At 37.0% G+C, this 26,413-nt stretch overlaps 1 protein-coding gene across 1 annotated transcript in view; it reads right to left on the bottom strand.

Annotated features, from left to right (window-relative positions):
* The window catches only part of LOC141910750 (inactive dipeptidyl peptidase 10-like), a 99,340-nt gene extending 73,430 nt beyond the window's left edge, over nt 1-25,910 (bottom strand). The window contains exon 1 of the mRNA XM_074801545.1: nt 25,719-25,910. Within this exon, the coding sequence (XP_074657646.1) occupies nt 25,719-25,781 (63 nt within the window). The 5' untranslated portion in view covers nt 25,782-25,910. The remainder of the gene's footprint in view (nt 1-25,718) is intronic.
* Between the last annotated feature and the right edge of the window lie 503 nt (nt 25,911-26,413).

The raw sequence follows: 26,413 nt of genomic DNA on the forward strand, positions 1-26,413 counted from the left end.
TTTGACGGACAATCGAGTATCGTTTTTACGAATGGGAAGCGAGAACTAATTTCCCAAGAGAGTCTTTTGGGCAAAATGAGTTATACTTAAATGAAAACGATTAATCAAGATTCCTAACCGATTCTTAATTCGAGTCTGTCGATTTTGGAAAAAAAACTAACAATATGAAAGCCTTTATCCATTCTAGTTAGGGAAACACATAGGACATTGGAGGTTGTGGCCTTGGCCTTAAGGTTTGATCGTGAATTTTGATTCATCGAAACGGCATTAATCTAGCTGGAACACACGTACGATAACTAATATTTGACAACCTCTCAATATAAGCAAGTGATTTCACTGAAAATGCTCATCAAATTAGCAATATGGAATAAAACATCGAGCAAACACATTTACACCAATATTTGGCCAATTGCTTCGTGTCAATTTCCATCAACATTTTTCCTGGATGGACGTAATTGTATTTTCTGCGTGTTCACCATCTACTACACGAGGCGAGGCTTTAATGGATACATCTCTTTCGGCACAGAGTGAACCAGCTCGACGCGATGTGGAAATCGTCCATCAGCAGCCTCGACATATAACGAACAACGACGATGTTACATTTATTCCATTGAACAAAAATCCGAAGAGCTACAGAGGTGTAGAAAGCATTAGCGGCAAACATTCATAACCAAACAAAACATATACGGCAACATACACGAAATTGTCTATACGATACGGTATCATGCATTTCGTTCGATTCGCCGCAAGTGGTAACGGTGGAATAAATTTTCTTGCGCAAAAACGCGAAGAATTGTAAATTTGGACAAATGAAAATTCTAAAATCCGCACATAGTACAATGAGTTTAAATCCGTCCAAATTTAATCGTTTTGCGAGATTATATAGAGGCCTGCTTACTGCATACACTTACCTGTATTGTTTCCTTAATACAAAGAAAAATACGAATAAATTAATCACAGTTTAGTCAATAGTATATAAAGTATGCATATAGTTTCTAAAAGGAAGTGGAAGTCAATGGTTTTAGTTTCTGAATGGAGGAGGGGAAATTGAACGGTTTGTAGCTTTCGTTATAAGCGCAATATTGTCATCTCACAGGCAACGATAATCAGCTGGTTCGCGCTCCAAATCAAGTGTGGTCAATAAATTTCAAAATAGCGGAAGTGATCCAGATAAACCACTGATATCTCATTTTAGCTATTCAAAAAGTACCATACAGTTAATTTTATTTTGAAAATTGTTATCTTTATCAAGTCCCCCTTTTATGCATTCCCTCCAAAATATCATTAAAATTCGATATCAACCAATTTATCTTCGCAAGTAATGACCGAACAATACTCGGGGGTGGGAGAGACATTTTCCATAGTTAGCAGGCCCAATTCCCTTATAAAACACAAGTGACTTGTACCAAGATTGATTGCCTATTATTCGCAAACGTCGTCGTTACTTAGGCTATGCATACAAATGAAATATTAGGACGGGTGACGAAGTCGTAAGTTTTATTTAATCCGGTCTTTCGGCCTCGGTGTGTTTGTATATATGTATTACGAGATGGGAACTGCAGTTACCAGGAGAATTCTGATGATTATCGTTTATTATCCGGCCCGTTGGTAGTCGCAAGATCGTTGTTCGTAATTATACCAAATGTGACCTTACATTTACGATCTAAATCATTCAGCTATATCTCGTGGGTCGAATTTTTCTATACGATATTCATATTATCGGTACGTTACAAATATATACGTCATTTTTTAAGATACTCACCACAATATCAACAGGTTGCTTGTGACCGGATTTATGTCCAGATGATTTCACGTGAGTTGTTCCCGCGCTGTAATTCATTGTATTTCTTCTTCGATATTTTCGGCTTCTTAATCCACGTTAATTTCTACCACGGACGATATTTCACATATATCTTGTGTTTACATATTTAAACAATACCATGCGGGTGATTTATCTCTATATTGCGGAAATTGCTAATCCTTTCATGCGCCGCGCAGAGAATAGCGTAGTTGCTGACATTTTTGTGGCATTTCCCGAAATCTGTCCGAATAATGAAAACGATGAAGCTACACACTCAGACAGACACGCCGGTTACACTGGCGAACGAATTGCACGTCGAACAGACGCGGCTCGGTTGTCGGAGATCCACCGAGATGTAATACTCTTAATGATCCGCAACTAGCTCGTGTGTATCTGATCCTTCTAAGCTTTCACAACGCACCGATCACTGACTGACTGACAGAAGCATTTAGCTTCAATAAAACTACAATGTTAGATTGAATGAATATATTGAATATTTTGTTCTAGTGTAAACCGAATGTGCCTCTGTCATCAGCTGTTTCCTCTGCAGTACTGCCCCTTGTTGTATCGCGTATCGCAGTAGAGTGCGATCCTCAGTTCGAATTTCCGTACTGCGATTGTCCGAGGCAACGAGATCAATATCATTGAATAAAGCATTTAATAATGAACTGATGAAAAAAACTATCCGAAAACTAAAAATGAAATCGCCTGAGGTCGCTAGGTTTCCGTTGTTTAGATGTTGCGGATCCCGAAGCAACGAACAGATTTCGTCGCTTTTAACAGCGACAGTTAAACCTAATCGAACAACCTCGACAAGGTAACACGTGACCCGATACATGTATCTCCCTTACTGCCGTTTTTGACCGGGAGAATGTCAATAACATAAATGCCATCGATATGAAGAAATTTGTACAACGACGGGAGCGAAGAAGCGATGTCGGTACATCAGTTGATGATGAGGCAATATCCTTTCAGCGGAATATTTCGCTCGGTGTACACAGGCTAGGAGGCCCTACAGGGATTTCTTTACTTAAAAACATTGCGTGCGTTGCATTCAACAACAGAAATAGGATTAGAATTAGAACTAGATATTATCTTCGCAAAGAATAATCATAGACAATTTACATTAATCTATTAAGGCCCGAAACTCTGGAACACGGTAGAGAAAAATCTAAAATTATCTAGTTTTCTCACGTCTTTTGGAATAACTGTAAGAAATTATCCCATTTCCCAATACGATTGAATTAAAGTATGATATATGTATTTCCGATGTTAAATGTTTATGTCATGTAACGAGTATGTCAGAATGGGGTATGCATGAGATGTGGGTGTGTGGGCGACTGGGCCTTCTAGGTCATACGTAAGTTTCTGTCAACTTCATCAGTCGTCCAGCGTCTTAAATATATTACAATATTTTGTATTTGACTTATGCTACTTCTTATTGTAGAAACAACGCGTTGTGTACGAGTAGGAATGAATTAATTTATTCCCGCCTCTCCAGGCGTACTTTCGTAGTTAACACGCGACGTTCGAAGCATGCATTAATTATCCGGCCGATACTGCCAGAATTTAACAGATTAACACGCGTTTTACGAGTGAAAACTCGACAGTAACTGTCCACTTCAGGGACTCATCTCGACACCTCTGCCTCATCGACATATTTTTCGCCCATATCTTCCGTACGCGTTGGAGTGGGAACAGTGCAGTTTTTTCACTCGAAACAATGTCGATAGTTATTATGAAAGCTACTGTGCTTATGAACGCAGGATGGGCAATGATATATACAAATGAAAATAATCTCAGTTATGTAAGAATTATCTAGGCTGACACTCATAGCGTGACCACAGAAATTGATTAAGCGAAATCGTAACTCTATTCGACCTTATCTCGTTGCTGGAAACAAGGCATTAGTATTCGCATTATTATTGCGTCTAGAACTTCGTATAGCACGAGAATACATCGAAATGCGTTACTGCATTCTTTGATTAGCGCTGAATAAACAGTTTATCCGCAACTGCTCACAATTACAACCGATTGAATAACATATTATGAGGCCGCAAATTATTGGACCGTACGATTCGAAAGTCAAAGACATTATCAGCTCCTATATTGTAGTGCATGTCTAATAAGATCCATCCTCACCAGGGGCGGACCTAGCTTTTGGGAGAAGGGGCGCACATGGATGATTCGGTCACTGCTTACACGCGTTCGTGGCCCGTGCACCAAAAGGGTGCATTCTGAGCACTTTCCTGGTTAGAATTAGTAATGAAATATGCTCACAATTTCACCATTGTCCAAACAAAAGTCTTAGGGAGAAAACTTCAAGGTCGCTCGGCTGAAAAAGGGACCCTAGGATGTCCCCACCGCTCACTATACATGAAGTGAAACCATGCCATTTTTGGTAGATCGGTGTAATTGCGGCGTTTTATTTTATGAACCAACAATTAACAATATAAGCCGATGCGCATTGACCGCAGGACACAGTTACAGTTAACGGCTGCTCCCACGTAATTACGCAGAACGTAAGCAAGTTAACAAATGCATTCAATTTCGAATACAGTTGGGAGTTTGAAAGTTAACAAGATAACCACATCGCGTTTACAGGCTGTGAAACGGACGAAAATTCGATTTGCGCAGCACCTTATTGGTGTAGATAAACGATAATTTCCTTGCTTTACTATCCATCGTATCCAAATACCAAGATTGTATCTATATACTTAAATCATGAAGTGGCTATATACTTGTTATATATTTGCGTATATGATAACAACGTATGAAAAAAATGAAACTATTTAATTAAAGACCTAATTGGCATACAGCCATTTAGATACTAAACGTGTGGGGTGGGGCCACCTCAGATCGAAATTTCTAAGGTGGTTACCCTTACGGGGATTCGATCGTCTTATCCACTCGGCCACGCTGACTGGGGCGATTAGTGTCGTCCCCGACTAGACTTGATGAATCCAACGTGAGCAGGAATTACCTTTTTACGTCATTTCTTGGGGATAATTCATCATCGACATTATACATACAATCAAAAATACTTGTATTTTTGATATGATATACAGAGATAGCTTATTGAAATGCCATTAAGTAATTGCAAAACATTAACAGTGGATTTGATATACATAATCTATATACTTGATGTATATATTAGTAATATGTACACAGTAATTGATACATAATCTATAACGCACTTGAACTCATATCGCGCGTATCTGGGTCTATCTTATGAAATGTCACTCGTATATACGACAGCTGCTGAATTTTAATTGTAACAGACGCTGTTTATTTATTTCTACGTGACAGCATTATATGCGACCTTATAGTTTTCAACTCTATATTCATCGTTTACAACGCAAGCCTCAATATTCATTCTCCATTTTCGCGCATAATTGAATTAAATTGTGACTGGGAAAATTAAGTCAATAATATTTTCATTTGAACGATTGATGTGTTTGAAGTGCACTAGAACTATTAATAGAAGATCAATATTTGAGATGCAACAATTTATAGAATCCGCTTTGGGAAGAATGACGAAAAATACATCGAATTCTACAAAGAGTTTACACATACCACACATCCTCATCGCCGATAGTAGGTTTCCATATAAAGGTTTATTGATGTTTGATTTTTATTTTTCAAGTGAATCAGTGTTGCAAATACAAACAATCTTTGACTTCAAGCAACTGGTTCAATGTGTTTTATTAACTACGCGGGAGAAGGTATTTTGTTACATACAAGCGAAAAGGTATCTTAATGGAAACTTCCAGTTATTCGATATTCTAATCGAAACATTACCCACGGGTATATATGTTCATTCTGGTGACGTGCGTTAGCGTAAACGTTTGCGTGGTTACAGACCTATCAAAATATATCATCGCCAATATTTATGTGTAACAAGCACACCGCTACTAATCGCTAACGCGTTGAACCGCATCGATATACAATGTTTATAATCTCCTGATCATTCGGAAAATCTACATCAAATTGAAGCTGTTAGCACTTTATCCATCATATGCATTCTACTAAATGTCTTTTTGACACCAAGTAAGGCTTATGGACTAACTAATAACAATTCAATCTCATTACAGAAAATCTTTATATGCTATTGGGTACATGCCCTTCTATCTATTTTTCTCTTCTTCGTCATTTCCCCCTTTCTTTCTTTATTTTTCCCTTTTGTTTTCTTTGCTTCTGTTGTTTTTCTTCTTTTATTTCATTATCATCTATTAGGTGTTTCGGCCACAAAGTAGCCAACACAGCCATTGGCTTGCCGGGGTCCTTCATTGTGTCAAAATGTATATAGAATATTGTATATTTTTCGATGAAAAATAAATTCATTCATTCACTGGAATATCAAAGTATTGACAAATTTCAAAAACCTGTCTTTTGATTATATGAGATAATTTGGCCTTTACATGACTTAATCCCATTTTTCATCATTACATCATTACTTTCGGACTTAAAGAAAGTCTTCTTTCATTGCGTGCATCATTATTTGAAATTCACGGCGGTTTTAGTATCATCAGATTAAAATTCTCAGAATTAAGATTTTTTTTTACGAGAGCAGCAAGCTGTCATTTCCGCCAGGTATTTTGTAGCAATACCCCTTAATCTAGTCATCTCAAGACGCTGATATAACACGATAAAAAGGATCAAGTTCTTCAGTCAAAATTATACACAATTCTATCATAAAGCCGATAGATATAAAACGGAACTTAGGGTTGACGAGCCCCGAGAAGTGCTGTGAACAGCCGTAATTATCTTATTATGAGGTTGTATTACTGCGTTAGAGTGAGGCAAATTATGACGCTCGTATGGCAATACAAGCCGGAGACTGTATGATGAGAGTCATGACACGCGCTTCGGCAATAAAAAACCATATTAAAAATGAATTATACATTGCTAATCTTGCCGGGCGATAATTGAAGATTCGTTCGTGGCGTGAGATAATAACAAAAATATCGACGACGTGTTTTGTCGTGTATGAGGGATGACGGTGCGCGTTGAAGGGCTAATATCAGTGAAAAATGCCAGAAAAATATGAGTAATTTCTATCAAAAATTCATATTGGGCGTGAGTCGCTACAATTTAACAATACATGATAATATATATCAGTTGACCTATTCGGTGTAACATCAAAATTATCTGGCACTTGTGTTTTTCTACAAACTTGTCCTGGTGTCACATTCCCCGTACCTTGTTGCTAAGAGGTAGGAAAAACACTTTACGTAACGTAAAATATTCTATGAAACAACACCATCTCTCTATCAGACACCGACTGATAGAGATACATTAAGCCGAGAGGGGAAATGTTATGACGTTAGTATTTCAGATAAGCTTTACGCTAATGTTATGAGATTGAAACTTGTCATTGCCTATACGTGTTCAGCAAGAAATATCAAACGGTGATGTTTGGCTGGATTTTGTAGTGGCTCTTGCGCAAACTGTCGCTTTAAGATTGATTAATCATGCCACCATTTCGAAGTACCATAGCCGAGAACGTCTCACGTCTTTGACATAATCATTTATACCTTGAGGCGATTAGTAGACAACTTTTGCAGGACAGTAATTGATTCAGTCTAGTCAGACGAGAAAGAGTAGGGAGTTTACAGTGTAGACCTACACGAACCAAATCCAAAGTCTACAGCAATTTTCACCAATAAACATTCATTTTCTTCTCAGATACAATTAGGGTCCCCTAATTCAACAAGGTTCATTTTTCATTTAAAAAATTCATTGATTTTGTGAAGAATATTGTATTGAATCTCATTAGGATACGTTTGTAAGAAATAGATGGAGGGGCCAACGCTTTTTATCACTGGGGACCAAAGGGTCATTTATAACTACAGGAAAGTGTTGTTGTAACTCTCAGACATCTTATATCCAGTAGTGCAGAATATTGAAAACAAACAGCGCGATCAATCCCAAAACGTAGGATTCGCTGCAAGGCACGGATACGACGTTAATGACTACTTTGATCCACGATTCTTCAAATGCGCGCTAACCTGATTTTCTTCCGATCATAATACAGGCCGAATGCCACACAATTTGCCAGGGAAGCACACGTTACTAGATTTAACGGCAAAAGCAATAAAATTCGGAACGTCAAGAACTGCTCACACTAGACAGATGGGAAAATTAAATTCACCAATGAAACAACCAGTTTCTGAGACGAACAATATTCTAGCTTTTGGACAATGATCATGCCTGAACATTCGTCATTTTCTAACCATTGGGCACACCATTTTGCGTCTTTCGTCGGCAGACATAAACACCAATGTGATAGTTGAGTAAATATACTTAGGAGATGGAAATATATGTGCATAGTTGCTATTCCATAAAAAAAAACTTATCAACACTGATGAAAACGTCATACAATTTCATACAGTCTTAGCACAAATGTCAAGGCTTCAGTACAAGATACGACAATCAGTGTGAATTGTCCTGCGAATCGCGAATGACGGGATGATATAAACGTTGACTTATAATTACCAACCAAAGGCTGAAATATTCCTAGCTAAAATGGTCAGGTTAGAGGTTTTTATTTCAAGTCAGAACTTTCAGTCGATATTTAGCAATATCGTGAAAATGAAGCATAATACCCAACATGTCCTTTCTATACCAGTGTGGCAGACACGCCAGTTGGATCTGCAATAAATGGAAACATCACGGTAGTGTGACACGAAATTAGCCAAGTCTAAAGAAACACGGTTACGAAATGACAGTAACGTCCATAAATAAACATCATATACCAGCGTGTAATTGATAACACGGGGGGATCGCCCGCTATTTGGCATCGTAAAAGATGGATAATGGCCGATTGCTGAAACGCGACCTCGTGCTGTGGACTACAAACGACGGAGTTTTGTCACCGGCACGAGGTGATTCATGACCACAGCTCTGGGAATTAATGTCCCACCTATGTCCTGTTGCATTAATTCCTATTCCGTCGGGGAACACTTTCTATTACACCGACGCTGAAAAGTGGACAAGAGTTCGGCTGAAATCCGAGTGAACGGTTTCCCCTTTCGTATTGTTTTTTTAGTTTGTTCATATTTCATTGTTTCATATCCCGATATCCCAGTTCGCCATCAGCAGGTTATACAAGTTACTGCTGAGCAATGAATCAAGACATCGCCCTTACAGTAGGGCTTTGTTATCATTTAAAGATATCTGTTGATTTAAAACTGTTTCTATTTTTCATTAACAATGTTGAGTTCTGTTATATAGCGGCATTAAGGAAGTTGTGTAGTCATTTTTCACTCGGATCGGTTGGATCCAAATTGGATGCAAAACGTTTGCTTGTCTTAGTAAACCAGATAATACTAGATATGAGGGGTGCAATTGTTTGGAAATCAATAATCGTCAGTTCAGGAAAGAGAAGAGCATTCGTTGAATGATGTTGGTTATCATTATTCTCAAGCTATTTCTCGATATCATTCATGTCTTCCATTCTCCTCATGAAGTCATTAACCTAGACCTAAAAATGGGTCCGAGAACGTATACGCTTAGAAAAGAACATCTACGTCATATGATGCACAGCGTGGAAGCATTTGTCTTTCGCATTCAAGCAAAGCCGGATAGAAACATATACAAACGTGCTGTTAATAATTCTTTAAAATTTCTTTTAAACGATAGAATCGACGTTAGTCAATTTAAACAAACTTACCTGTTTATTCATACGGAAACGGGTTCAATTTAGTATGAAAAGAAAAATGAAGAAAACATGATTCGATTTAACTAGTTAGTTAGGTTAAACTGAAATAGTAGTTCAATTAAGATTCGTCAGAAATGGAAGAAATGAAAACGCAGGGAAGGTTTCAAAATTAGGAAGGGTTCAAAATAAGGCATGGAACATATTGAATGAAAAATATCAAACCAAAATTCCGTGGAATTCAGAAAAATGAAAAAAAGTGTCTTAGCAGTGTAAAAATGGCAAAATGTAGAAAGTTCACCATCTGATGAACGGAGAATTTTTCTTAAGTTCAGTTCAAACAGGAACTAGCGCCTCTACTGTCTAAACGTTTTAGGTTCATTTTTTCTTTGTTTTGGTGGAAGAAACTATGCAAACCATCTGATACCGGCGCGAGGGCGCGTAATGAATCATTCCTAAAAACATTGGCAAATGCCGTATTTTTCCACGGCATTACTATAAAGAAAAAAGTTGGCACTGCGCGAGGAAATATTTAATAACACTCATAGTAGAACTTAGATATCAAATGCGGCGAGCATCTTGATTTCCATATGGCTGCATATTGCGTCGTTCTTTTCTTATACTTTTTTATGGACGCGCTCTACATCTCTTGTCTTCTCTCCCTATCAACTGCTAATGAAAAATGTCGCATCGATGAAATCTGATAGCGCTTATTATCATTATAACAGTTCAACCATCGACCGGTGGATGAATACTCGGAGCAGCATTACAACAGCCCAATGACGCTATCTATTCTATTCGCTGCGAACTTACGACTCGGAGTGCTGCGGAGGCGGCAGACATACGTCCGGATCGGGTTTTTTTCGACGCCGTTTTAACCATTGCAATAATATATATTTTGATACCAAGTATGCGTTACGCAAGGGGTTCTATGTGAGACGTCATCAATATTGGCGTTTCAAAATAACAATTACAATTGTGAATTTTGGCGTTTCTTTTGTAATTTAAGTATATTTCACAACTCTTATCTTATTATTGATAAATCTTAATAATTACTTTTTTAGAGGAAGTGCAATAGACTACGCCATCAACACATCGGCCTAGACTGGTTGCCGGTCAATTATCGATATATTCAAATCCAAAATAACTATATTGATCATCAATATCATATGATTCATATTATATCATACATTGTCGACAATATCAAGCAATACATATACTGTATATGTTATTTTTCGAGGCGTCAATAAACTTTTAAGTTAATCTACTTGTTTGCTCGTACTGAAAACAATCAGTTATCAGTCAGGGCTAACATAAATTAATTTAGTATTATTTAACTTTCATGTTTCATTACCCCGTACGAGTTCCGTCGATGACGTCTATTCTTTATTACACAATAGAACATTAAATACATCAAAACCAGACCGAACCAACAAATATTCTATTAGGATAAGCAGTTTTACCGTTTCTTTTAGTTAGTTCCACTATACCGATCTTGATTCAATAATCTTATTACGTTTCGTTTATGAAGCTTTTTGAAGTCATTTCGTAAGCATCAAATTAGATTCAAGGTTCCTGAGGTTTGTAAAACATGTGGTATAAAAATTCTCTGGACAAAAAAAACAAGATTGCCGGACCTGATAACAGGTTTTTCTCCATAAAAGAAACAGTATCAAAAATATGATTTGATAATTTTTTGGTCATCGTGGCGTTATAGTTCAAAATGACAATATTTTTGGACAAGTTTTCCTAACGTCGAATGTCGATTGCATGAACATTCGGAAACAAACATACGCCGTGTCGTGCATGAAATCATCGATGTAATCAACGAGCTTGTATGTAACGAAAGTTACAATGGTTCGATCCATCATACCTCATAAGAGTAACGGGGAGCTGGCGCGATGCGACTTTACCATTCCCATTTGCGCTCGGCTGTAAAAATCATGACGGCAAAAAGATAGCCATGTATAAATTGCCAAATAGTGGAAACGTGACAACTAAGTAATTGATTGCGCGCGCACGAGAGCAACCCTACTTGAATTATGAAGTTATTACGCCGCAAGACACAAATGTAAAGAACCAGGTAATACAGCTAATGGCTTTATTCTGTTACCCTGTCGTAATAACCGTAAATATATTTCTGATCATTACGCCGACAATAGACTCACCCAGAATCTATCAGGCTTTCGGAGCGATTTTTTTAGAAAATTATCGCACGATTTACTACAATTACTTCAGGGCTGCTTCTCAAAGGCTGCTTTTCAAAATATACAAGCGATTGAAAAAAATCATAGCATGTTGTGAATTATTCAATAGATTTGCTGTGGCTGTTGGTTCATTGAACTGAAGAGTACTGAATAATCAACGATCGTAAAACGTATCATGAAAAAAATATCTTCACGTCGTTAATCATTGATATATACATATATACATTTAAGACTCCAGGAAATTAAGAGAAATTTCGATCCTATGTAACATGCTTATGAAACGTGTGCTTAGGCATTCAACAAGTAATTGGCTATCAGAACAAAAGATTTCCCCCATATGGTAAATTGTATAATTATATAAAACGATGTAAGTGCATGGCGTTAAAGAAATACAATACAACGGCTTGCTTCAGCGAAAAGTAATGAATGAAACATAGAACTTGAATTAATCGAACTAAAAGATTTCACAACCAACTGTCGTATAGAAATTCCTTGAATGAAAAAATGCATATTTTATTCTTATTCATTGAGCATAAAATATGTGAAATAGAAACAGAAACGGTCAATAAAGTGCGGCGTCTTGTTGGGTTTCGGTGGCAATACTTACAAGATTTAAAGTATTGTCTTCTGGTTGTTGCCACTTGGTATGTGAAGCTTGCATTCTTCTGTTAGGTTGTTCCGCCGTATCATCGATACAATTGGCTGGATTACAACATACATAAAAATAAATGCCGGTTTTTTGAGATCGACGGTGACGTCTAAAATAGGTCTGTACGATGAATAAACTCGACAGAAATCTATCAAAATGGCATCCGATACGAAATGCGTGAATGAAATAGATACCGAAAGTGAATAAGATTATTTGGTTCGAAATGTACCTGCGGTCTCTCTCACCTATATATGTAATAGACAGATAATCTGTTTAATGATATACCTACATCGATTCTGCCATGCGCTCTGTATTTTGTAACCTGGGTCTTTTTGTAGATTTGGTAAACATTCGGATGAATTAGAGATTTTTAAGCACCGATAAACCGTCAATTCGCGATGTTCACACTAGCCCGGATATTGACCGCAGCGGATAGTAAAACGGCATGGAAGCAGCATGTGTGAACTCGTTTCGTTAAGGCGATAAGACAAGTGTTCCAAACATAGGTTGAATCTCCTTGTTGAAGCGATGACGTCGACTCCATCCGATAATTGCAGCCTTAACAGAATGCGTAATAGCTCTGCTATAGATTCGCTCACAATGATCGTTCTTTTTCTCCTGCAAATGTGATCTTATCTAATACGAAAAAAGTGTTGTTAAGTTGTTGATGGTAATTATCTAGTAATAAAAGTACTAGCTAACTCGACCAGATATTTCGTTGTATATCTCACATCGCGTATCAAGCCGTACATGAAACCACTTATCTTGATAAGTGACTTCGACACCATTATCGAAAATAGATGTTGTTGCATCAAGTTAAATTCTCCAGGCAAGATGGAAAGGGATCGAAAGAGCGAGAATTTAAGATGACGAGAAGTGAGATCTAAAAACGGATGTATCGGAAACTAAAGCGTAATGCGATCCAAACCTATCGGTTATACTCCTTGATTAATTATACTCCTGAATGAATTGGAAACGTTCTGTTAATCAGTATGTCTCTCTTTGTGATTAGCAGCAGACACAAATTACGACGGTCTTTCATTAGAAATACCACAAGAAATATACCAATCAGATACGATAAAGTTTCCTCGATATCCTAAGGTAACATATCTAACGAATCCCATCGTCTGACACCAACAGGATAGGAATAGGAACAACCAAAAATACGTATTCTTTTCAAGAACGCATAAATATCTTATATAAAAGCCACAAAAGATGGCATAATAAGGCAATCTGCCTGCATCTAAAGAGAGGCTATGCATCTACGGTCATAGTTGCAGTCATTGGTTAGCCAGGCAATTTAGAGTACATTGAAAAAGGATTACATGACCGGGTATTGAAAAATTGTAAATAAAACATGGATGAATACGGCATTATCATACATCCGAACCAACCACGTTCGATAGCCACAAGTCGATGAACCAGTTTGACTTAAGACGACCCATAGAGTATAACAAATCCGATACGACAAACATACAATTTCCTTGTAGCCTTGAATAATGGGGTGGATAAAATGTATATCAACTAATTCCTTTTTGAGGATTGACTCTATACGTCGACAAACCCTCGTCTTATTGGATTATGATACATAAAACCAATTGAAAGTCAACAGGTGGTCGAAATTGAAAGAGCTTTAATTGTAATTAAGCGTAACGATAACTTAACTTCGTTATTGGCGTTATTGAATTCTCTCCATGTCTCCATGTTGTGCTTTGATTAAAAAAGGACGAATACTGCTATTTTACCGTAAAATGTTATGCCCATTTCAACGAAGCAGTATGGGTTTTCATGAAAAGCTACGGCAATGATAATCCGCTTAATAATGGAAATTCACGATCAACATGTGACTTCATACAGCTGAAATGAGAATTTTTTTGTCCCGGAGCAGTAATTAATGTCTAAGACGACGTGCATGATTCTAACGGTTATGAAATACCTTCATTCGTCTATTTTTCAGTATCCTAGAGGTTAATGCGTTTTGATACGGCTCGACCTGAAGTCAATCGTTATTTTTAAACTACCCTAGGATGTTTGATAATGCTAGATGTCAGGAAAGTGGGGACTACCCGGCAGATGAGCATATTTGAAAAACTATCAACTGGAAACTTATGAAAATTCTGAATAGAAAAAATGGCAATATAGTCCTGTAGAATTATGGAAGTACTCATTGTGGGGGCCTTTGAGCATTCAGCAGTAATGTAGCTCGTGAATCAATTCCACTTTTAGATTGATAGTTATTTCACATTTTACAACATTCTTTCTCAAAGAGAAGCTATAAGGGACTATTCTTCAAATTTGTTTTATGGCATTCAATAAAACACTGTAATTATATAGAATGCGTGGCTCGAATAGTGTCTTTTTTATAATCGTCGATAGGGGCGACATATTTATTCATTCGCCCCAAACGAACTTGGATTTTACACCAACAGCAATAATGGAATGCGAAAGATAGATTTGTTCTGACGCTGCAGCACTTTCCTCTTAGTGGTCTCGATAATGAATATGGTGAAATATGATTTGAATGTAATGAAATCCATTACAAAATTTATCGACAATTATCAAATAGATTTTTTAAATTATCAATTATAGTTATGCTGGTTACGGGCTTCAAATTCATGAATTATTTCTAACAGTGAATGTCCTTGTTTCTAGATTTTCTATTGAAATAAATCATTTTTTCGAAACCAGACTGCTTCGTATTAGAATATGCCATTATGGTTTATATGAAAAATTAAATTCTTTATTGAATAACCTATATTTTCTGTTACAAGGTAGCCATTGGCGACGTCAAAACTTTAATGTAATTAGAAAGTATATGATCAGTACGTTAACGCAAAATTGGCCAGTCAACATTAATTTGTTAATAATTCAGCTATGTTTGAATATCGGTGAGATACGCTTAAATGCTGGGCTTGAAATTTATTAGAGAGCTTTTAGATATGGTTTGTCATTTACGTATGCGCAGATATAAAGAAAAATATCTCTTCGAATGCCTATCAGCCACCACTTTTAATTTTGATTTCCTTATTTAATTCACTTCCAAAAATGGTTTTTCTGCTGATGAAAAATGTTTGAATGCGAATATGAGAGTATATCATTACGAGGCTTCTCAACGATCGAGGTCAGAAAACCAATATCCACTTTCTTCAGGTCGTTGGTACCAGAGACATGAGGTCCGTGATATTACATTCAGCATTTCTGTAGAATGGAGTCGAAAATCGACCAAAAAGCAATCCAGATATGTTGGCAGTCTGTCAATACTTACGCAATAAACGCTACACATATACGTGTACGCATGAATACTTGAATGATCGGTTAACAATTTATCACGAAAAGTCTGTCAGCATTTTTGAAATAATGCGTAACACAGTGAAATTATGACTTATAGTTTCATATGAAAAACCATGAATGCCGAGAAAAACCTCCGAACGTGGAAAGCTGAATGACAATGAAATATAGGTACATTTGTAATACGATACGCAGGACTGTAATCATACTACGCCGAAGTGAAATATTCTCGGGTTATTCTCATCCTGTCACCTGTCTCGAGATATTCATAGCTCATAGCCGGAACAAGGAACCACTAAGGGGAAAATGTCAATATAGAACTGTACGCGTGTGGAATAAGTAATTGCCGAACTGACAGATGCAGATCAAGCTATCCGCTGTACCATTTGCAATATTTATATGAAACAGTTTTGTATTATAATCGCGTTTTGCAGCTACGGTTTCCTCGCTATTCCCCTCTCGGGACAAGGAAGAGACACTCAGAAAGGGTTTGCTGTTGTCTAAAGTCTGTCGTTGACTTATAGGATACGATTCGTGAAATTTCTATTTTTCAATTAGTGATGCTGTGAATGATGCCCGACACCGAACAATATTGATGGCAGCGTGCCGTTTTGGAATACACGTAGATGTAAATAAGAAGATAATTTCATTTTTAAATGCTGTCAACATGATAGGTAATCAGTATCTGCATTAGATAGATTAGATATTGTGCATAGTCCTCAGTATAAAATTATCGTATCACTCGTATTTTCTAGGTGATGAAGACTATTTTAATTCTAATTAAAGTTTGCCTGGCAATGAAAGCAGAGCTATTTTGACTACGAGGTGTAAAGCGTACGCGGAAATAACGACTATTTTCAATTAACGATCATTTACCAAACGACAGAAAAATTCTAATTGAACGCATTGACACGAAACCATGAAAGACATCTCTAAATTAAATGCATAGTTATCTAAGCACTTTTAGAACAGAAAGGACATGGTCTTTAGAACGCGACACCATAAGGATTCTTGGAATATGTATGGTTTAATTGCTAAATTCTTCACACATATTCCAAATGACCTACGCATTAAATAATCATTAGAGCAAAGCTACGCATAAACAATACCTAGTTTTTTTACTAGACGTAAATCCCCATATAATTCGCTCCGATAAGCTCTATCATCTGACCAGAATTAAACGCCTTTTTATGAAGCAAAGCTGTAGCCTCGAAATTGAAAATAAGCAACAAATATGAGTTAGCAAGTTATGGCACACATTGTATCGTGATATATGGAAGAAACTGCATACAAATCGCTTCCAATCATCTTTGTCCATATAAAGTATGCATTCAGCGCAACCATACACGATGATGGTCCGAAATGTCGACTCGGATGGAAATCTACAGTGTAGTTAACCCATTTGTAAGTTTATCCAGCTTTATTCGGGCGATCGCTCGATCGACTGATCGATACGTGTCATACTCTCGGTACACTTCCTACTTACGATAAGCCATTTGTGGAGAATGAGTAACCTGCCAAAGCAATGAAACGTCACTACCACGAGCCCCCTAAATTAAAACCCCGGAATATTGCTAAGTCGAAATTATACCAGCATAAAACGGACCAAGCGCACATTTCCATCGATTTTTATTAAATAGCTGGCCATTGCATTAGGACTCGAGGGTGACATTTATTTTTATTTTTTTCAAATTGAGCATCCCACCCTTAGTGGTGAATTTTTATTTGTAAAATGCATATAATTCTTTTTTTTCAAATTGAGCATCCCACCATTAGTGGTGGCAGAAACGTTTTCAGTACAAGGCCTATATTATCGCTTAGATTCAGGCGACGGTGAGTTAACATTATTGCACAGAAAGTTATTAACCATTTCGTGTTTTATGGCCCGAGAATATGCCATTTTATACGACTATGATGCAAATGTTTGCCGATGAGGCGATGATGTGAAATTATCTTCGCTAACGTTTTATGTGTACAGTTGTCATTTCTCTGAATATTCATTATTCATATATATATATATATATATATATATATATATATATATATATATATATATATATATATATATATATATATATATATATATATATATATATATATATATATATATATATATATATATATATATATATATATATATATATATATATATATATATATATATGCAATATATATTTGGATACGTCATGTACGTGTTTGTAATGATTTCCCAAACTACTCCAAGACGTTGGATTTCGTTCCACTGGGAATACCAGACCAATGCGGCCTGTAACAGGACTCATGTAGTTTGATGATTTATTTAGAGGACGCCGTAATGCTGTTACCGATGGTGCGACCTTTCACCAAAAGAAGTGAAGTTAATAAATCCATGTCACCAATTACCTCAACGCACGATGTAAAACAATACGCCACCCTGCCTTATATGTACATATACATATATATTTCTAGGATGATGTGGGAGTCTCCGAGGAATCACGGTACAGTCTGGAGAACGATTACAAAATTGCGTCAGGTAATGGTGACCACACGATAAAAAGCTATCGAGCAAGATTGACCCGTTAGTAAGCGTCAAGAATGCGCAGGGATCAGATTTCCTCCCATATCAACCAAACGAATTCCCGATGCAGGACGCGTATCTGATACTACTTGGCAACATATGCGTTTTCCATGGCAGGGTTTTTAAAACTAAGATTTAAAAGCCGTTACGATCAACGAAGCGCTTCGAGTCTGGCACAAATTTATCTGCAGTCGGATGCCATGTACTACGGCTGTAAAATGCTCTTGTAACGACGCGCGATATTCCCTAATGCATACTTTTATTCCCGACTTTAAACAGCATTTGCTTTCCTAAGTTGCATTTTGGATTAATTTCGAGGGAAGATGAGCCGAGCGTCGAGAATATATACGACTGTTTGGGATAAATCGTTCAACATCACGCGGTTCAATATGTACAGAATTTTAAGATATCCACCCGGATATGTCTTTGTTCTATCGACAAAACAACGGGTTCTAAGCCTTATCTATTGAACGGTTTATCAGTGCATATTAAGTTCGTATTTCTCAAAATAGATCAACACAGAAAGTGTTATTTGTCACTTATAATACAGAAAATACACGACGACTACAATGTACAAAATGTAAAAGCGCTATTTGGCATCTCGTGTATAACACTGATGAATTATGCAGGAACATCGTGAATTTGTCAGTGATAAAAAGCTGCCTCCAGTGAATTAGTGTTTAGGCCTAAAAACAGAGGGTAACTTTTAAAATGTTCGTATAGACGAAATATTATATTTGAGAACTCATTTCATCGATCTCACCTTTAGAGTTGATGAATTTCTCCAACGAATTGATAACATAGAAATCTTCATCACCAAAAGGTGTACTGCCATGAATTAAATCAAAAATCGGCCCGAGCCAAGCTTCCGTTGATATAATCGTGTTTGTTGTTTTATCGTAAACCTTCACTTCAGCGGCTTTTATTCGCGCCAAAACGTACATTCATTATATAACGTATGATCAACGCAAGCATGCGCGATCAAATTCCAGCCAACACTCGCAATTTTCTATCGATATATTCCGATTATGATTATACGTTTAATTCCCGTAAACCGCTATTAAACGACTGTTCAAACTGCGCTGGCGGTGAAGCCTTCACCCATAGTTGCGGTATTTAGTCTTTTTTTCAGTGTGGCCAAACGAGTATCGATTGACGCCGATGTCATAAGAAGAAAAAAACTAGCCAGTTACTTCGATATGATAGATATATATATATATATATATATACAGATATATGATAAATATGTATATTGTACGGTGGCGGAACGAATACTTTTGTGTTTGTCTTACGACATCGCCAATATTGTTCTACTCTCACTGCAATAATTCCGTGCGACTCGAAAAGAAGACAAATACTTGAGAAAACCGTAATGTTTAGATAATGATCAATTTAAGTTGTGTTTTACGCGATATATAAAAAATGACGCCACATGATGCTGCTGTTATGTTTTGACGATATATCATTAACGAACGTTAGATGCACGGAAAGATATTTTTCTGAAAATGTTTTCGAGAATTTATAGCTTACAAAAATGAGCCCATGTCGATGAGTCTGATATTCTAAGTGTCGTCGTTACGGGAGAATTTTCAATAGATACAAACATCTCCTGAAGTTTTAGCTATATCAATACATGAACTTCTTAATTCCAAGAATGCTGGTAGTATGCATAGCTCCCCAGATCTTCTTCAGTAGCACAGAATATTTTGTCGTTTAATAGCTAATAAAAATGCGTTGTTTGACGAAGGCATAATAATCCAAGGCAATGTATAGCACATACTGCAGGCAGCCAGGCTACATGCAATCTGTAGTCTCTTCTGGCACAGACGCGTCGGCAGATCACACAGACGGACAAAATCGGCGAATTTCAAAGTCTCTATCCGCGACGATCGACCGATAAACCGAGTCGGTAAAACGCAAATAACCATGCCTGTAATAACGAACGTAATCCATACGTCCATTCGGATGAAACCGGCGACGTGAGGTTACCTTAGTTTTTTTTGATCGAGTTCGCGCGACGCATTAGACTGGGCACATCTTGTAACTTCCGTTTACATCAATTTGCTGTATTTGGCTTTCAATGCGTGGTTGTGGCTGTGATTAGGACCGACGCGTACTGGTTGTACAGACACATTATAGATTTCTTCTGGAATTATGGACGACGATCTGTTTCAAATGTCGGAGGTCAACGCTTCGCCTTTCTACCATAGAAGAAACACGACCATGACCAAAAATGTCACCTCCGTTCCTTGGTTCCTCGGCTCGTTATATCAAATTTTATTAGACCTTGTACTTTATTTTGATATATAGAATCAGCACTTTGTCCTTTCGAAATGGAAGCCATTCATCAAGATTAGCATCCTGCTGGCTACAGATAGACAATTCACCAGTATATATCCAACACGAACGCCCTAGCATACAAATAAAGATCTTTACGCTATAAGCTTGTTTATGAGCTCATCAAACCAAGACGGCATGGAGGAAACCTTCGGCAGCTTCGGTAATATGGACATTATACTAACTTTCATTTTAGAAACATCGTAAAAAGTAACAACCGATTAAAAGGGCCAAAATATTCCATATATGATTCATAACTCCAACCTAAATTTAGAAGTGGACCAAGGCGTGGATACTCAAGATGTCAGGAGAACATAGATTGGTTAGAAATGCACAAACTGTGTTAAAGCCGATGTTTGCCATAGTTTCAAATGTATTTAGATTATTCCTTTTTTGCTGCGAGCCACGACACGCTTCCCGCAAGAAATCACGTATACAATTTTCAACGTGAAAATCTCGGAAATCAAAAACAAAACACATATTATACGTGATAATTTTCGTAGCAGTTGAATGGTCTCGGAAAATTACTCGACAAAGTCTATAGCTAAGCATACATCGACAAAGCGACTGGAGACAACTAATTGCTAGTGAGCGAGTACCCGCGCACATCGAAAATTTAGTAAAAACCAGCAACTGCGTGGCTCATGCCGGTCGCTAGGTCCATAGCGCACACATCGACAGCAACTGAGATGTGGTTTAGCAAATATTCTTGAGGGCATCACAAGTCACGTGACAAATAGCTTTGTTTTAGTCAGTTACAACCATGTGTTGTTGATTATGGAGCGCTCACATCGACGGATATGAGAGCAACTGAGTACAACTGGTTGCTCAAAAGTAAAACATGAGCAACTGGGTGGAACTGGAGATAGATGGACGCTAACCAGTCGTAAGCTCGCTCACATCGACAAATTCGAGCAACTGATTGTATCCAGCCAGTTGCTCTCATGCGCCGAAAACTGCCTGGCAACTAGTTGTCTCCAATCGCAGTGTCGATGAGCGCTAGGCTTATATTTTCTCAAAGATGTATCTGATAACGCAATGTTCTCAGACTAGTCCCTGACACGAGAATCCAATAGGGAAGTTTCCAGTTTCCAGGCGCCATTTCAAAATGGCGCCTGGAAACTGGAAACTTCCCTATCAATCAACAGTCATACGTAACACATAGACGGAACCTGTTACACTAAACGCATGATATAAAACGATATCAACGAATTTCTCTGGCTTTTTCCTGAATTTAAGCTTTTTAAAAATTAAATCCCCTTACTATTACCTGAAGTTTCTCTGATTTCCAAGTAAGTGGCCATTTGAAATGCAGAAAATACCCATCTTGCGATTCCTATTACCTTTTTTGGTTGAAACGTAAAATTCTTCATCGGAGAATTTGCTCGATTCGATCGGAATCTCCAAAATGGATATGTTATTGAATATTAAGTATATGTATACATATATGATACATATATGTACATGATATGGGTTTAGTGGTCATCCAAAACAGGTGTGACAACAGTAATCTATGATATATTAAAAATTCTACATTCTGGCAAAATGTCAAAACAGTAGCAACAGTAGCGAGGAGTTATGATTTCGAAGCGATATCAACATTCTATGAAATTCAAAATCAGAACAGAAACTTAGTGGTTAGCAAAGTTAGCGCCTAGCAATTGAAAGCCGTTCATTTATACACGTCATAATTAACATACACATTTTTCACCGGAAGAAAATTCCTCATCTATTTCGTGCGGTGTGTATTTTGGTTTTCCCCGACAGATAGAAATACAACATAGACTCGATGTCACCATACTGTGGCACCGAGAAACGAGAAAAAAATATGACTCATTAGTTAAACTATACTCACCCCAGATCGATTAGCAACCTTCGGCGCATCGGCTGCCCTGCTGGAACCGGCCAACATTTTATAAAAACAAAATAACAGTCGGGTTTTCTAACGGCAACGATGCTACTCGTACATAAAGGTATTATTAGCCGGGGACAATGGCAATTATTTGCACGCTACCTGTATGCATAGAGGGTTGCATATACGTACACCGTGAAAGATGTAATGCATCAATCAAGTAAATACATTAAAATTTGATACATGTCGTTTAGAATCGGAACCCTAGCAACGGCCGATATAACCCCACAGCCGATACATAAGTGGTTGAGGTGATGAGTAGATATAATTTATGCATACAATTAATCACGACTTGATACTTAGCTAAGTTGTATATCGCTGAATTACGAAGTAATCTCAACAAGTTTTGTATTTTTGTATTTCTGATGACGAAACATGTTCAGAAGTACGGTGTCATTAAACATTAAAAATCTAGAGCGATAATCGTGACAGAAATAAAACGATAATTCATTCAACGTATAGCCATTTGTGTGAAGAGAAAAACACAAGTAATGGTAATATGAAAATATCTAACAGAAAGAACTAACAAGAACTAGAAGGTAATTCTAAACCATAGGTTTGCTGGCATCTTGGACTAATCTGAAAGGGCCCATTATGCATATAGACAGTACATACATATATAATGTACATATAATATACCTAATCCTTTTTGTTTTACCGGTACCATACAACAGCCCTCATAGGTCGAACCCGGAATTTTTGTGTTAATTTCCATCTTTCATAAAAAAGGAGCAGTCCTTAATTTGTTTATGTTAAGCCATTTTGTTTCGAGTCCTGCTCGATTTTTACCAACGACAATCTGTGTTTATTATGATTTTTACGAGTTTGATTGAACGTAGCAAATTACAGGACAGTTTGGTAGAATACTACAACGGACTTTATTCAAAGGCACATACCAAGAAAACCCGGAGGGAATGCTCATTACATTCTTGCGCTGTGCGTTTTGATCTACCCCAGTGAAATGCGGACTAACGGCACTATTCATTATAAATATCAACGGCAACTGAACTGATATTGAAGGAAATCTCAAGAAAATTGCACCAAATTCAGAACTGAACCAGACGTCAAATTCTTGATACATTCACAAAGATGATGATGTCATGAATAGATCACTCACCTTGGAATGCCGAAGAGAAACAGAGTACATGATTTTCAAATATTTCATCCTTTATCATTTTCAATTAAGTTGTTTATGCGACTTATCGCATTGATGATTGTCTCATTTTGACAAAGCAGTGACCGATTTTACGACTAACGTTCCATTGTAATTTCATCGTTACCAACCCACGGTGCCCGCAAAACATTGGGTATCTATGCACACTATCGACTTATGAACCGTGTTTGTTCTTCGTCAATACTACCGCCCGCGACTCAATAAAAAAATATATAGATACGATGATGAAAATCTGCTTCAGAAACGATTCTCGTTTTACTGATACATTTACTAATAATTTAAACATTGCCTTTGTGAAAATATACTCTTCTTTTTCGATTAATGTCTTAATCTTAGTTTTGATCCGATATATCATAGAATTTATCATATATTGGTGGTAAAGTTCATAAATGCACCATTCGTGATATCTGAGCAATGTTGATTTTTACGCAGGAGGTCCTCATTTTGTATGACCTGAAATGTCTTAGACGCACATTCATTGCAGCGACTACGCCATCTAGAGAAGAGACACGTCTTGTTTGACGCAACCGTGGAAATATGGACATGAATAATGAATAAAATATAGCATATCAGTGTATCATATTGTATTCGTAGTCGTGATGTATTCTTGAGCCATTTTTTCGTCGGAAATAATCTTGATGCGTTCAGTTCATAAGAAGACGGTTTACTTAATGGCAAAAAAGATGTTTAAATGTAGTTCTCTACGGAATTTCCAGAGCAAGGGCTGATATATCGATGATAGGAATCATTATATGTTAACAGCTTGATGTCGTTCAGTTTTCGAATTAAACCCCGTAATGAATGCGAAACAATATTGGTAAGCGCGTTATAATTGCAAGGCTTCAGTTTAGTTCTGAATTTGTTTCAAGAGCGTCGGTTGTTGGCTCACTTACCCCATTAATTGGAGTTGCCAACAGTAACCTTCACCTGAGTTACGGTTTGAAATATACACCTATACGTATTGCAAAGTACAACGAAGATATACGAAGAGGTTATTTATACAACAAATAATACAAAATGCACCAACGGAGTGTACAAATTTTTTTAAGCTGTCATATAGCATATTGCGTATAGCATCGCATTAGGGGGGGGGGAAAGGTAAATAATCGTGCATAATGGCTAAACACATGTAAATCGTTTCTTTCTTCATCTTGAAGACTCTTGGAGATTTAATAAAATAAAACTGATACGTGATAAGATTGCGATAGAATTAGACTAAAAAGTAACAACTTGAAGTAAGAAATGCTGTTTTTGATAGTAACATTAGATTCTATACGTAATTGACTGATTCTTTCTTATCAATTTACAATTTAATAATTATCAAAAAAAGAAAAATAATGAACGTGATATTCAATAACTGTGCATGAAACATAACACGAACACTAACATGAAATTTTGTTGAAAACTTACACATACATAGCTTAATATTGTCGACAATAAATGATACGATTTGAATTATATAATATTAAGGATCAATGAAGTTATTTTGGAATTGAATATCGATAATTGTATTGAATTGACCGACAACCAGTCTAGCCGCGATATATTGATGGCGTAGCACACGCCCTCTCAAAAATGATTATCAAAATTTATCCAAAATTAGATAAGTTAGGAATTTTTCAACACCAAAATTCACAATTGTAATTGTTATTTAGAAACGCTAATATTTATTACGTAGTTCACCTCGACATATACAGAACCCCTCAGATAACCCATATTAGGTATCAATATATATAAACATTATTGTAACGGTTTTTACGGCGTCAAAGAAATGTAGACAAGTGGTCGTCTATAGCGTGCATGACATGTGCACGGTGACACGTGTTACTTTCTAATTCACCAATTAGTCAGTACATAACGCCGTTACGATAACAACCGAGTTGACGCTCAATTGGTCCAGAAGTACTCTAGGGAAATTAGACGTAAAGACAAATGGCTCGGAACAGATTGTTTTGTTTCTAAATTGTTACAAAAACGTTGACTTATATCACTATCAATGTGCTCCTGATTTATCTAAACAGTCTCGGTCTACTTAACTTCATTTTTTTAAATTCAGAATTATAGAATTCATTGAATGTTTTTTCATATTTCAGTTTAATAAAACAGTTTGTATAGTTAGCAAGTTTCAATTACCTCGTCAAATTTACTATGGCCACCTCCACCGCCTCGGTGACAGGCCACCGCTGACTGTTGCATCTTAACAGCGACTTTCTATTTTATTCCTACGTCGATAGTATATTCCTATAGTTTTGTAGAAAAAAGCTTTAACAACTCGGCGCTATAATCAACGGCAACACGTGTTCCAACTTTCATTAATCTCGGCCTTAATTCCGAATTGATATACCTATCACGAAGATAAGTAAATCAAGCGAGGTTGACTACTTTTTATGGCATCAACGTTTTGCAGGTGTTTGCGTCAGGATAAATCAAAGGAGTTCACTTCCTTTTGATATCTGCTAAGAGAGGACCGTACTAAAATCTATAGGTACAGAACTTCACCTGCGAGCGAAAAAATCCATTATGTAGAACTGTATAACAGATAATCTAAATATCGATATACAGTTGCTTCCAGGTGCGAATTAAACTATAATACTTGCTGCTAGTAAGAAGTCATGGCCTTCTGTTGATGTCTGTAAGCTAGCATATACACGATAACCTGACAAAAGAATGTTTTCCTAACTTTTGCTTCGTCGAATGATATATGAGCATCACCAGGTAGTACTGCTCCATAAGAGAGGGGCTAAAACTTCGTTTCAGCTTTGTTGAAAACAAATTCCTAAGACTGCGTCCCTTTCTAGTTCCACCAAGCGAGGTGCGGTAGTTTCGTG

This window comes from Tubulanus polymorphus, chromosome 1 (assembly GCF_964204645.1).
Source record: "Tubulanus polymorphus chromosome 1, tnTubPoly1.2, whole genome shotgun sequence".
Lineage (NCBI taxonomy): Eukaryota > Metazoa > Nemertea > Palaeonemertea > Tubulaniformes > Tubulanidae > Tubulanus > Tubulanus polymorphus.